This window comes from Andrographis paniculata, unplaced genomic scaffold (assembly GCF_009805555.1).
Source record: "Andrographis paniculata isolate CXL003 unplaced genomic scaffold, ASM980555v1 Contig12END, whole genome shotgun sequence".
Classification (NCBI taxonomy): Eukaryota; Viridiplantae; Streptophyta; class Magnoliopsida; order Lamiales; family Acanthaceae; genus Andrographis; species Andrographis paniculata.
The window spans coordinates 2,241,355-2,257,111 of record NW_026137402.1 but is presented as its reverse complement, the minus strand read 5'-3'; the positions used below and the strand labels follow the sequence as shown (position 1 = coordinate 2,257,111).

The following is a 15,757-nucleotide window of genomic DNA, read 5'->3' as shown; positions in this document are numbered from 1 at the left end:
ACGTATACATAATGTCCTAAGGGGACCATATATCGACTACAAAAATTGTGGTATCTTTTGATCCTTATATATGATTATAAAGACAACTGCATTTATATTGTCATGTGCTCATGTCTGACTATTTTCATAGGAAGCACGTATCCTACTCGAAATGTTGCCCACTTGATCTAACATTTAGTACACAGCAGTTCTTGATTGCTCGCCTATATATACATACACCACAAACCCCAATTACAATATACTCTTACAAGCCTTTGCTTCTTACCAAAACATATCTTTATCAAAGTCGCATTTTCTTGCCCAATACAACCACCAATGGCCATCGTACAAAAGCTGAGGCGGTCTTTATCAAGTGAAAGAAGATCAGCTGAGGTTCCGAAGGGGCACTTAGCCGTTTACGTTGGGGAGAACAGCGAAAAGAAGCGGTTCGTTGTTCCGGTGTCTTATTTGAAGAATCCTATGTTTCAAGAATTGCTGTCTCAAGCTGAGGAGGAATTCGGGTTCTATCATCCTATGGGAGGCCTAACCATTTCCTGCAGAGAAGATTTATTCGTGGATCTCACATCTCACTTGAGCAAGCAATAAAACACATTCATCTCTACATAAATAGATAGAAAGATAGAAAACTAGATTCTAGTATTGTTTTCGGGGACATTTATCCTTTCATTTATCTAGGATTTGTTTAGCCCGGACAAGAATTGTAATTCCTTACAAGAAAGTTAAACTCCACAAATACATTTCAAGAAAAACCTGTTGGATCAATTTCATAATGTAAAGCCTTACATGATTAGGCCAGTCGCTGCATATTCATTGTAATAACACATTAATTCCAATCCCCTTTTTTATGTCTATCCAAATAAAAAGGATAAAAGACCATAGACAGCTAAAATATGCCGGTTATCGACTCTGATCCTGCTTGGAAGAAGGGCTGTATAAAATCCTCTGGTCAATAAATCCTTTCATTGTTAAGTCACTTGATAAACATAAGTATGTATGCTTCCATTTTCTTCAAAAAATCAGTCCTTTCTCTCTTTCAAAACACATCCATATTTTATTTTAAGAGTTTAAAAAAAAGGTAGCTTTCGTGTTTGTTACTCAAAGGAGCGAGTTATCACACAGATATCATCAAATTGCTACATTTTCTTGTTCTAAACTCTCTATAATAATTAGCGAACCAGATCATGTGATTATCATATGCTCGTTTCTCTATTAGAGACAATGTTGCCATGCACTTAACTAATATGCAGCATCTGTTAAGAAACACAAGCATCTCAATCTACAATAGAAATTGTGGAGCTCTTTGATTTTAGAAAATTAATGTATTTAAGTTCACATGGTGGACCGATATCAAAGGACTGTTCAATATAGTTTCACAAGGTTCGTGTTCAATCATTCGATGCTTTTCTGGATTTTATGAGTGAATTGGAAGGGACAGAGACTAGAAAGATGGCGACAATCGACCATGTTAGCTCTAGCTAATCTGTTAATGTTTTGGTTGATGTTTGCAGGACGTCCGGAAACACTTTAGTGTTATTTTATTGTTCTTGGTTGCTGCTGTTTGGTTAATTTGGGGCCAACAAACCACATAAAATCATAGTATTTGAAAGTACATTAGGGTGTGTTTGTATGGGGGTTTGGATTTTGAGTTAGGATTTGAATAGTAAAAATTTTGAATTTGAATAGTTGTACGATGTGATATAAATAGGTGTTGATGTGATGTTTTGAATGTAAAATTGATTTTTAGTATAATATAAAAAATAAAAAATAAGTGTTTAATTTGATGTTTTTGGGGGAAAAAAATTGGATGAATAGTAAAATTTTGCACAAATCTTACAAACGAACACACCCTAATTGATGATTATATGCACTATTGGGACTAATCAACACACTATAATGATATACGCAACACATGATTAGTATTGAAGCACATAATGATTATGTGTTTGTTCGGGGGATTTTTCCTCAAATACACTATTCATCCAATTTTTTTTCCAAAAACATCAAATCAAACACTTATTTTTCATGTTTTATATTATACTTAAAATTAATTTTACATTCAAAACATCACATCAACACCTATTTATATCACATTATACAACTATTCACATTCAAAATTTTTACTATTCAAATCACAACTCAAAATCCAAACCCCGAAACAAACACACTAATTAGTTGTATTATGTATATATATGTAGTATCTGGATCATATTATGTCCATTCATGTGTTGTATTTGTATACTACTGATATAAACTTATGCTATTTTTAAATTTGTTAAGTGTTAATTATTTGGTTATATTGGAGGTGCTGTCAGCACCCTGTTAGATCTGAATCACCTGAGACAATGTTTCCATAGGCACAAAATTAATTGTAGTTCCCCGACACCGAGTTCACCTGTCACACATTGTTCTCTTAGTGTGACTTTTCTGCCGGGTCTGGTTTGCAGAGTATTAGGTTCGGCCGGGTGTTTACCCGGTGCGCACTTTCGGGTAGCGGCTGCGGGTTCCCACGTCATTAAAAATAATAATAATAATAATAATTGTAGTTATTGTTTATCATGTCTATGACAATTCTTAGGCAATGACACTACAATTGCGATTTTATTGGATATTTTGGGACTTAAAAATTTGGATTTCTGTTGCATAGAAAATTCATATACTCTAAGCAAAGTTTGATTGATTTTGTTACATAGATTTCATATAGTTGATAGGATTATAAAATATATTTTTTATTCAGTTATATAAGTTCCACAAATTGGATGCTGCAAAATTAATATACCAAGCACACTTGTATATTAAAAATTATTCATATTTTCAAATTTATAACTTTTATTATATTATCATTCAATATATCACTATTTTAGTAATTTGTCTTTATTTATTTTAATTCAATATTTAATTTATCTACTTATTAAATTTATTCTGTAAATTATCTTTTATTTTGTAATCATCTACTTAATGTGTGTTTGGTACACATAAAATAGAAATAAAAAAACTGTTTGTTTAAGTCAAAGAATTTGAACTTGAAACAAACGATTCCTCCTGTATGGTAAATGAGAAATAAAATATGGAAAATGAGAAACGGGAAAGTATGTTTATTTGGCAATTTGTTTTTCTTATAAAATATTACATTAAAAATATAATATTTTTCTCACAAAATATTACATTCAAATTATTGTTTAAACCAAAATCAAAATTGAAAAAAAAAAAAATCACTTATTTAATTAATACAAATTTTCTTTGGAGATTCCCATTTTATTGAAATCCTTTTTAGCTAATTCATTGTTTCCTTTTAGTTGATTTACCTTCACTTATCTGAAACATAATAAATCATCTCCTATGAATCATTTTATCCGAATTGTATTACATTTTAAAGTTGTATCAAAGAAAAGAATCAATTTTTTTTTCTACAATTCCTTTTAATTATCTATTATTTTTCTACTATTTCATTCTTTGTATCAAATATATTCTTAGTTATTGTTATTACTCCTCTCTGGTGAGAGTTTGTTTCTTTTATGAGTTTGGAAAAATTTTAATTTGGCTTTGGTAATTAAAATAATATATGATGAGATGGTTTGTAACAGAAAACAATGTATTTTTTTGGGACACGCGGGGCTTTGATGTAAAGAAACACACTATCATGTTACTTTTTTTTTTAAAAAAAATAAATTATCTACTTAATCATATTTTAAATTTTATACTAGTTTATAATTTTTAAGCTTAATTGCACTAATGAGTTATCTTAATCTTAATTTTCTAAGTTCATGTGTCTATATTAACCAAGACACCATACAAATAACTAAATATATATCTAAAAAATCAAAATTAGAATTTACATTTTTTTAAAAAAATTGAAATAAAAAATTAGCAAATAAAAAAGTAAGAAAATGAATAAATTTAAACGGACCTTTCAAATCGAAATCAATGGTTCTTAAACCAAAACCATTAGAGAAAAAATCGAAATTGGAAAATACAAACCAAAATCGTTGTTGCATAAATCAAGAAATCACGAAGAGCAAATAAGAAGACAAGAATACAAAAATTTGGTGACCAGTTTGATCAAAATGATTTACCATTGCCAAGTCAAGAATTTTATTATGAAATACGCAACTGCACACCATAAAAGTGAGAATATATGTATATTTATAGCTTAGCAAACCTAGGCTCACCACATTTGACCAATGCTAATAATATCTAAATCATATCCCTAAATTTAAGAATATAATAAGACTTCATATCCCAATATTATCCAACTTGAAATATGATTGCATCTCTACATTCACATTTTTCTTCATCGGCAATGACAATGCCAAATCTCATTCTTTACTCATCAAGGCCAATTGAGTTTGAATACAACTTCAATATATCTAAGGTAACTATATAACGTTGTCTTTCAGGATTTCTCATAAATCTCACTACTCTCATTGCATCTTCTGTATACTTAGAAACCCACTTGTTATACAATGCTTTATTGCCCTTCGGAACTTCACTCAACTTCAATATTTGGTTGGTCATGAAAGAATTTATCTCATCATCCATAACAAATTTCCACTTCTCAGTTTTCTCACTAGCTTTGGCCTTTGCATAATATTATGGTTCTCTAATGTAAGTCAAAAGTAACTATGAAGGATACGAGAGTAGCTTTCTGGCGCACTATGGTGTGTCATGGATCTCCTCAATGCTATCGGTGTATTCGGATCAACTTCGATCGGGATTTCAACATTCTCAGTAACAGGGTTAGGCCGCTCGACCTTAGCATCAATCGCACTCCGATCATCCTGATATTTGTTGCTGAGGCTCGTATTGGAAATATTCAACTCAACCATTTCTGGATTCATTCTGCCCTCGTAACTTGACTTGTTCTTATACAAGACTGCTCATCAAAGATAACATCTCGAGTACGAATAATCTTGCGATTAGATTCATCCGAAAGTTGATACCCAAACTCATCACTACCATAACTGATTAACGTGGACTTCACCGATTTTGCATCTAGCTTCGTCTCAACATTAACCTCAGCATATGCAGTGCAACACAAAAATACACAAGAAAGGGAAGTCAATTGGTTTACTTGTCCACGCCTTATCTGGAATCTCATTATTAAACGGCGTCGATGGACCTCTAATGATCAGGAACTCCGTTGTGTTGATCGCATCAACCCAAAATATCTTTGGGAAAGCACACTTTAGATGCATACATCTAACTCTCTCATTCAACGTCCTATCCATTATTTCAGTTACACCATTATGTTGCGGTGTTCCAGATATTGCCTTTTCCATTCGGATGCCATTCTCTGTATAGTATTCTTTGAACTCGTTCAACTCGTACTTCCCATCATTATCCGACCTCAGATACTTAACTCACAGCCCCGTTTCATTCTCTACAAGTGCTTTTCACTTCTTAAAAGTATCAAAAGCATCAGATTTACGTTAAAGAAATATACTCATACCTTCTTTGTAGCTTCGTCTATGAACGTGATGTAGTACTGTGATCCTCCAAGGGACAACACGGGAGCTGGTCCTCACAAGTCCGTATAGACCAATTGCAACTTTTTTTTTCAAGTCTCACCTGCTATTTTAGAATGATACATTTCTTTGCTTCCCAAAGATACAGTCCTTTCATACTCTAATATTGACGGACTTGAGACCCGACAATCTCCCATTTGAGACAAGCTCCTTCATCCCTTTCTAGCTCATGTGTCCGAGATGAGAATGCCATAAATTTGCGTCATTATTTATGCGGAACCAATTTTTTTTTTTTTTCATGTTGTTCGTTATGTAGTGAGTGCCATCTTTCATCCCTTGAGCTACCACGATAAATCTCTTGGTTACTTTCCACGTCTTAGTTTCAAAGACTTGTCAAGTAACCTGCCTCATCCCATTGTCCCACGGAAAACAAATTCCGTTTGAGACCTGGGACATGGCTTATGTCATTCAGTCTCCATTTATCTCCATTCAGTGTTCTGATTGGACCATCCATTTTCTTACAATTTTCAGCAGCTTGTTATCTACAAGATAGACAACACCAAAGTTCTTTGTGGTATAGGATTTCATGATTCTCGAATCACTGTATGAGTGAAATGATGCTATTGAGACCAAGATCCATGACTCTATTGGGCTGCTGACCTTCAAATTCAACGTAGCAGATATCTCCTCCGCTGCGTCCGCTGAACATTGGTCCTTTTCAGGCACCTTGCACTGTCATTTCAAATGTCCCTCTATACCACCTGACTTGCATATTTCTTGTCCTTGTTTTTCTGCTTTAACTTTGACCATTATTGATTTTGACCTTTTCTTCCTTCACCTTGGATCTATCCTTATTTTTTGCCCTTAGGGAAGATTCAGATCTTTCTTCGGATTTCCTCACTCAAGATTCTTAAGTGCATTAAACTTCATCTTCCTCTTCCCCGAAGAAACAACACTCAAGAATCAAATTCAAAATTCACCGACATAAACGATAGCGAGATTACAACTTTGATCTCATAATCAAATTCAAGATTCACCTACCGCAATTGTGCAGTAATCAGGTTGAATTCGTTTAGATGCACAACAACAATAGTCTCTTCAACCATCCTCAGGTTGAACAATTTTTGCATCAAGTGAACATTGTTTGCAACACACGATTGTTCGTACATATCCAACATGATTCTTAAAATCTCCAGTGTCGATTCTGTGTGAACCATATGAAACGAGACATTTGCCGAAAAGGGTAGTTGAACTGAAAACATCACTTTTGTTGTATTCGGCTTCATCCATGTCTTCGGGTTTCTCCTTCAGCACTGCCTCCAGATCTTTACCATACATATAATCTTCTATCTGCATCTTAAAAAAACTGAAGTTCATTCCGTCGAATACCTTGACAGCAGGACGATCGCTCATCATAACTCCCACTCATACGAACCGAAGGCTCTAATACCAGTTGTTGGAAAAAATCAGGAAATCAAGAAGTGAATACTAGAACACAATAATACAAAAATTCGGTAACCTAGTTCGATAAAATTAATCTACGTTTGAGGCCTGCTAAGTCAGAAATTTTATTATAAAATATGCAACTGCACACCTGAGAATACATGTATATTTAGCAAACCCTAGACCTATATCTGACCATGCCGATATATCTAAATCATATCTCTAGATTTTAAGATATATTCTTTATATCCCAACAATCATGACCTAAAAGGCTCGGTTTGAGTTTGATGATTTGACAAACTAAAACTGGTTGTTCGAACTATTTAAGCAACTATAATTGTGAACCACCACTTTTTCATTTGAACTAGCGGTTTAACATTATTTTTTTATGATAGTCTGTATAAATACTTGGTTCACTTCCATTGCCATGGCGACGTAGTGTATTCGTTGATTTTACTTAATTATTAGAATTTATCACTTTTGTGGAGCAGAAAGGTGAAGAAGAAGAACCAAAGAACCAAAGTGGCAGAAAGCGATAATGCATATTTATAACTATTATGGTGGTAAAATTTTCTTAAATATTATATTTATTATTGATAAATACTTATTAGGAGAGATTTCCTATATGATATAATATCTTTATGATTTTAGATGAGAATCAATACAATCCTTGTAGTTTTGCGGTTTATAGATTGCTAAATTTCTAAACATTCTAAAAGATTTTTTAAAAATTGGATAAAATACATCTATATTTTAAAATTTTGGTAAAATTGTTCATAACTATCCTATGTTTTGGAATTCAAACGTAAAATCTCATTTTACTTTAAAAATTGCATATATTTTGAAACACATCATGCAATATTTTTTAAAGTATAAGGGTTTCGTACAATTTTTAAAATAAAATGAATTTACGCTAAGTTTCAAAATGGACAATTTTGCCAATTTTTTTTTTTTAAAAATATGAATTGATTATTGAAGAGACTTTTAAAATTTTGAATTGATTTTAAAGATTCATTAAAATCTTATTAATTCTAGATTGAATTAAATTTGGGTAATCATGATCTCTTGCCTTAACAAGATAGATTGATTAATAGCCTTGTCGGGCATAGTTTGCAGGGTATTATGTTTGGTCGGGGTTCACCCAATGTGCACTTTCGGGTAGTGCCGGTGGATCCCAAGTTATTGAAAAAAAAAAGAGAGAGAGATTGATTAATAGAAGAAAATCAAACTATTAAAATTTATAATACAATGGATTTGGCTATGCTGCTGAGTTGGTGGGGAACATTTTTCTAATTTCATCTGATTTGAAATTTGTGAGTATGGTAAAAAAAGCAGACAGAAAAATCCATGTGATCCATCATATGCATTCATTCGATTATGTAAGGATAAGGCACTTGTTAGCTGGCTCTATATATACACACCCACCCCTCGTTGGATTTCGATCATCATCAAAGTCACAGAAGCTTCATTTACCTCACCCTCAAATATTCTTGCAACTTGCACAGATTTACAGACAATGGCCATCCGAAAGATGCTTCGACAATCCTTATCCGGCGAAAGAAGACCAGCAGCTGAAGTTTCAAAGGGACACTTGGCTGTTTATGCCCGAGAGAATGAAAACGAGCAGTTTGTTATTCCGGTGTCATACTTGAACCATCCTTCCTTCCAAGAACTGCTGTTTCAAGCCGAAGAGGAATTCGGGTTCCAACATGCAATGGGCTGCCTCACCATTCCCTGCAGCGCAGATTTATTTGTTGATCTCACATCAAGCTTGAGTCGATCATAATCAATATTTTTTTGGCCTTGTATTCTTTCTACGTGACTGGATGTTTTTGTCTGAAAACATGAGAATGTAATATTTGGATAAACATTATAGAATACAGATACATTACAACAAAAAATGTTATAGTCTTCTATTTGAAGAATGTGAATTGGTTACAGACAACATCAAATTATTGTTTCATCTCAGCAATATCTCTTGTTTTATTTTGTTCACCTTAAAAGCAATCAGCTCTAAAATCACCGCTTGGTTAGCTTTCTTGTAAATGATCCCACACGTTTTTGTACAAAGTAGTGACATATATACATTGATGGCGAACTGCATATAAGATGATTACTAGTGTAACAATGGAGATGGATTTTGTTCGTTGATCCTGGATCTCACTTTAGTCTATCTCAAAATTTCATTACATTTGGACAAGAAATCTGCTCGGTTGCCTACACTAATGCTATCTTTTCGAAAAAGGTGAACTTTTCAAATTGATGTAAGAAGGGTGAAGGTTAAGAGAATTGATTTTATAAAACAAATCTGAATTATTTTTTCATCAGACTTCCTTACAACATATGAAGATAACAGAAAACAAAAGCTGAGATATTTCACTTTCTTACTCAAAAGTTATAGTCATGTCTGAAAAGAACCTAAACGATAGTCATTATATATATATATGTCCGAAAATAATTCTTTGATTATTTCTTCATCGTCTGGAAGCTACATTCCCAAGTGCTGTTTTGAAGTCCATCTACTCCATGATTTTGTGCTCTTGCAATTGTTGGAATATATGGGTATTGCGAGAATAAATTCTACTGTGAAATCGAGTCGAGGATGATCAGTCCTCTTTCCGAAAATTAGATACGATCCGGTAGTGCCTCCAGTGGCTGGAGTTTTAACTCAAAGATAAAAACAGTTTCCGTCTCCAATGAGAGTGGCACCTCTAATCGTTGGAGCTCCGACAAAAAAAACGAGAGAGGAATTGAGTTGGGGAAGTTGCCAGAAAGCTAGAAAAAAAGAGAAGAAGAAGAGAGTTGTTTGTGTTGGTGTTTAGAATGAAGGGGGGAGTCCCTTTACAGAGGCGTCTCCACTTGGCCAAAATGGCAGGGGATCAATTACAATCATAATTACAACCTTACTTCTCGATATAATTTATTCTAAATTCAAATAAATATATCCAACGGATAATTTAATATTTTATCCAAATAATACTGCGACTTAGACCATATACTGGGTTTAATTTGGGGTTGCACAATTTGGTTTGTCTCGAGATAGACAAAAAAGCCAAAATATTAACCAAACTACATACACAATAAATAATATTTATTTATTTCTTCCAGCTACCGGTCCGTCGCATTTTCACTTAAAAAATAATCGATTACAAACTAACCGATTATCCAACAATCCCCCACATGAGTGGAAATGTCTGAGACGAGATTTTTCCGAATGTCTGGCACATGCAAGACATCTTTCAAGGTTAGTTCTTTTTCAGAGGTCATCTTAAGCACCACGTTCCCTACGCCTTGGACCTCAGAAGTTGCGTGATTTCCCATGTGCAGCTTCCTTTCTTTGGTCTCCTTGTAGGTCGAGAAGTTTGTTTTGTCAGAGCAAACATGGCAGGTTGCTCCGGTGTCAATATACCAAGCTCTCGGACTTTCCACATTATTTGTTTCATACACAACAGCGACAAGGTCATCACTATTAAGATCACGATCAATCCGGTGGCTCGTCTCGACCAATTGGGAACTCGGCTTCTTCTTTTTCGGTGTCTTGCAGTCCTTAACTTGGTGTCCTGTTTTACCACAGTTAAAACAGTTACCTGTAAACTTGGACTGTTTGGCTTCGCTCTTGTCCGTTTGAGTTGGGCGTGCACGTTTTTTTGGTGGGGTCTCCGACCAAGTTAGCTTTAGCAATATCTCAACTTTTAGCCTTGTGCTGCTTTCTATTATCTTCCTCTATCCGGATTCGGAAAATCAGATCTTCAAGCCCCACTTGCTTTAGGTCATGCTTCAGCCCATGCTTGAAGTTGCTCCAACACAGGGGCAATTTCTTGATTATCACACTCGTGATGAACTTTTCTGGCCGTGACATCTCCTCGTCGATATAGAGTAAACAATATGTTGAAATTCTTCCACTTGTTCGACAACAGACTTGCCATCTACCATCTTATAGTCCATAAACTGGGCCATAACAAACATTTTAGACCCGGCATTCTCAGACTTATATTTTTCTCAAGGGCATCCCACAATCCTTTCGCACTCTTTATTTTGTAATATAAATTATAAAAAGAGTTAGAGAGACTACCTAATATAGTATTTCTTGTCATGTAGACTCCGTGTGCCCACGATGCATAATTCGCATGCGTCTGCTGATCCGCACCGGGCTCTGAGGTGATTAAACCATCGTGCAACACGAACATGACAAACCCAATCGCAGTCACGTAGAAGAGCATCTTCTCCTGCCACCTCTTAAAGTCCGCTCCCGTGAATAGTTGTGGAACTTGTACATGAGGCATCATCCTTGGGCCAAGCCCAGGACCAATAGTTTGGGCCGCGAATGAAGCAGATGGTGCGGCCACAAACCCAGGAAATCCCCCATATCCTCCAAGGGTAAATCCAGAAAATAAAGGGCTACCCATAAAGGGAACTGGCCCAAGTGGAGGAGCGACTACCTTGTCTGCGGCTCCGGCGATTCCTTCGGCGGCGGCTCCAACGACTCCTCCGGCAGAGATTCCGGCGACGGCTCCGGTGGTTCCTCCGGAGACTTCTCCGGCGGAGATTCCGGAGACTCCTCCGGAGGTTCCTCCGGCGACTCCTCCGGCGGCGGCTCCGGAAACTTCCCCAACGGTGATTCCGGCGACGGCTCCGGTGGTGGCTCCGGCGGCGACTTCGGCAGGGATTGACATTCTCGCAAAGTACTATCTAATTTTCGATTGTTGAAATATATGGGTATTGCGAGAATAAACTCTACTGTGAAACCGAGTTGAGGATGAGTCCTCTTTCCGAAAATTAGATATGCCCCGGTAATGCCTCCGGTGGCTGGCGTTCGAATCCAAAGATAAAACGGTTTCCGTCTCCAATGAGAGTGGCAACTTTAATTGTTGGAGCTCCGGCGAACAAAATGAGAGAGGAAGTGAGCTATGGAGGTTGCCGGAAACTTAGAAGAGAGGAAAGAAAGAGGAGAGAGTTGTTTGCGTTGGCGTTTAGAATGAAATGGGAGGCCCTTTATATAGGCGTCTCCACTCGACCATAAAGGTAGGGGATCAATTACGATCATAATTACGACCTTAATTATCGATGTAATTTATTCTAAATTCAAACATTCCGTTTGAAGCAGTCGTAATTGATTCTAATTACAAACTTTCCGTTTATGAAGATCGTAATTTATTCTAATTTCAAACCTTCCGTTTGAAACGATTGTAGTTTATTTTAATTTCAAAACTTCCGTTTGAGATTATAATAAATCTATCCAACGGATAATATTTTATCCAAATAATACTGTGACTTAGGCCATATACCTAGGTTTAATTTGGGGTTGCAGAATTTGGTTTGTCTCGAGACAGACAAAATAGCCAAAATATTAACCAAATTCCATACACAATAAATAATATTTATTTATTTCTTCCAAATTAATCTAATTAATTTGGTACACCGACCCGTCACATTTTCACTCACAAAATAATCGATTGCAAAATAACCGATTATCCAACAGCAATTTCAAGCATTGTGTTAGTGTTGTTAGGATTTATGGAATAAACTCTATTTTCATCGAACACAATTAGGGTACAAGATTATATATTTATACAAGAGATATATTAGGTAGAATATATATATCAATATATAAAATATATATATACTATATATATATCAACATCCCCCCTCAAACTCAAGGTGGAACGGTGGAGCCCAACTTGAGTTTGTTCAAAAATGACTGAAAACGGCCGGGAAGGTGAGGTTTGGTGAATCCGTCGGCCGTCTGATCAGCAGAGGAAATAGGAGACAAGGAGATACTTCCATGAGCAACGTGATGACGTACAAGGTGACAGTCGATCTCAATATGCTTCGTACGCTCGTGGAAGACATCATTTGTCGAAATCTTCATGGCGCTCTGACTGTCGCAATGGATAATAGTGGCAGAGGGCTGAGGCACTCCAAGATCAGCCAAAAGCCAGCGAAGCCATAGAAGCTCAGCAGCGGTATCGGCAAGGGCTCTATATTCAGACTCTGCACTGGACCGGGAGACAACCGTCTGTTTCTTGTTGCGCCATGAAATAAGCGAGTCGCCAAGGAAGAAGCAAAACCCGGTGGTCGAGCGGCGATCAGAGGGATCTCCCGCCCAATCAGCGTCAGAATACCCGGTCAAAACTAAGGAGGATCGAGCGGAATAATGAAGTCCATGAAGCAGGGTACCTTTGACGTACCGGAGAATCCGTAGGACAGCAGAATGATGAGTCGTCCGAGGAGCAGACATAAATTGACTGACGATATGGACGGCATAAGCAATATCCGGTCGAGTGACAGTCAAGTAGATGAGACTTCCCACTAGCTGACGATACAAAGTCGGATCATCAAGGGGAACGCCGTCCATCGGAGTAAGACGACAGTCAGAATCAAGAGGTGTAGGAGCAGTCTTGGAGTCAGTGAGACCGGCAATAGATAGGAGGTCGGAGGCATACTTGGCTTGAGAGAGATAATATCCGTCGGAGGTGTCGGAGATCTCAAGTCCCAAGAAGTACCGAAGAGGCCCTAAACTCTTCATCTCGAAGTGGCGGTTTAGATGAGCTTGCAACTCGGAGATACCTGATGCATCATCTCCCGTAATAATCATGTCATCCACATAAAGCAATAAAATAGTAATTCCAGCTGACCCACGTCGAAGGAAGAGAGCCGAATCATGATCACTAGAAGTAAAGCCAAGCTGGAGTAGAGCAGAGCTAAATTTCGAAAACCAAGCTCGAGGTGCCTGTTTCAAACCATATAGGGCACGGCGAAGTTTGCATACCTTGGAAGAGGTAGGAAAACCAGGAGGAGGAGACATGTAGATATCCTCAGATAAATCACCATGCAAGAACGCATTCTTGACATCAAGCTGATGTAGGGGCCACCGACGAGCGGCAGCGATGGCGATAAGACAGCGGACAGAGGTGAGACGAGCAACCGGGGCAAATGTCTCCTCATAGTCGATACCATACTGCTGGGTGTAGCCTTTGGCTACCAAACGTGCCTTGTAGCGCTCGATAGATCCATCAGAGTTAGTTTTGATTCTGAATACCCACTTGCAGCCAATAGGTTTCTTGCCAGGGGGAAGATCAACCATATCCCACGTATGTGTTTTCTCCAAAGCCTGCAACTCCTCAGACATAGCCTGCCGCCACAAAGGATCCGCATACGCCTCACGAAAGGTCCTGGGCTCATGATGGGACAAGGTGGCAGAGAAGCAGTGATAATCAAGTAAGTGAGTAGGAAGGTGACTAACCCGAGTGGAGCGACGAGGGCCAGGATCAGGGGCTGAGAGCGAAGTCGTGTCAGGCTCTGGTGGTGGTGATGTATCGGAGTCGAGAGCAAGAGTAGGCTCGGGGATCAGCTGCGGTTCAGGAGGCGCAACCGAGACAGCGTCAGGAGCGGGAGATGGAGATGGAGACGGAGCCGTGTCACTGGAAGGGAATAGGGGTGGAGAGGACAAGGTAAAGAACGGAGACGAACGATCAAAGGGGACTCGGAAGTGAGACAAGGAAGAGAATTTGGTATCCTCCCAAAATGTGACATGACGAGAAATACGTAGCCTATTGGAAATAGGATCCCAACAACGATAACCCTTATGTTCTAACCCATAGCCCAGGAAGCAACACAGACGAGCGCGAGGTTCTAACTTAGTGCGCTCATGAGGAGGGAGGAGGACAAAACTGACACAACCGAAAGGGCGGAGAAGACTATAATCAGGGGTACGATTAAATAGTCTTTCAAAAGGACTGACATTACCTAGGACAGAGGAAGGGACACGATTTATAGTGTGGACAGCGGTGAGTGCGGCTTCTCCCCAAAAACGATCTGGACAAGAGGCTGATAAGAGAAGGGTGCGGACTGTATCGAGGATATGTCGGTGTTTGCGTTCGGCGCGACCATTTTGTGGAGAGGTGTATGGGCAGGAGCGTTGGACAACAGTACCTTGATCAGATAAGAAACTAAGAAATGATGTATCAGTATACTCAAGAGCATTATCTGTGCGGAGAGTTTTTATAGTAGAGGAAAATTGGGTATGTATCATTTTAGCAAAGGTCATATAAATAGATGGAAGTTCAGAGCGATGCCGCAGAAAGTAAATCCATGTAAAACGAGAATAGTCATCAATAAAAATCACAAAATAACGAGAACCATTCATAGACACAGTGGGCGAAGGTCCCCAAATATCCGAGTGAACTAAAGAAAATGGAGTATCCGCAATGGAAGTACTATGAGGAAACGACAGAGCAGGTTGTTTTCCCAACGAACAATCTACACAATTAAAAGACTCAAACTTAACAGAACCCAAACTACCCTGACTAATCAAGGACCTGACTTTATTGGAAGACGCATGACTGAGACGACGATGCCACTGAAGGCAGGATGGTGTAGAGGTGGTGGCAGCTGAGATAGAGGGACGAGGGACCTGGAGTGACGTAAGTTCAAATAAGCGGCCCGTCTTCCGGCCCTTCCCAAGAATCCGCCCGGTTTGCGCGTCCTGAACCTGCACACCAGTAGAAGAAAATAACACGGTGAGACCTTGATCAACCAATTGACCAACGGAAATCAGATTTAAGGTTAATTGAGGGATACAATATGTGTCAGGGAGGGATAAGGATGAGGTGGATGTATGTCCGGTATGGGTGATGCGCATATGGGTACCATCGGCAGTAAGGATAGGGGGTAAGGATGGTGCGGTGGATGTGGAGGTCATAAGGCGTATATCAGAGGTCATATGATTACTGCAAGCAGAATCAAAATACCAAGGAGAGTTACCTGATGTGGTAGACATGGCGGTATTGGAAGATAGAACCTGTTTAAGAAGAGCTTCCAGGTCTTGAATCGTAGGAGGCGCAGGCGCAGGC

The 15,757-nt window shown here is 38.0% G+C and overlaps 1 protein-coding gene across 1 annotated transcript; it reads left to right on the top strand.

The window, feature by feature from the left end:
• The first annotated feature begins 247 nt into the window (after positions 1–247).
• Positions 248–958, top strand: LOC127253813 (indole-3-acetic acid-induced protein ARG7-like). Its single transcript, XM_051278590.1, has one exon. The coding sequence runs from the start codon at positions 316–318 to the stop codon at positions 583–585; it is 270 nt and encodes an 89-aa protein (XP_051134547.1). The 5' UTR covers positions 248–315; the 3' UTR covers positions 586–958.
• The last annotated feature ends 14,799 nt before the right edge of the window (positions 959–15,757 follow it).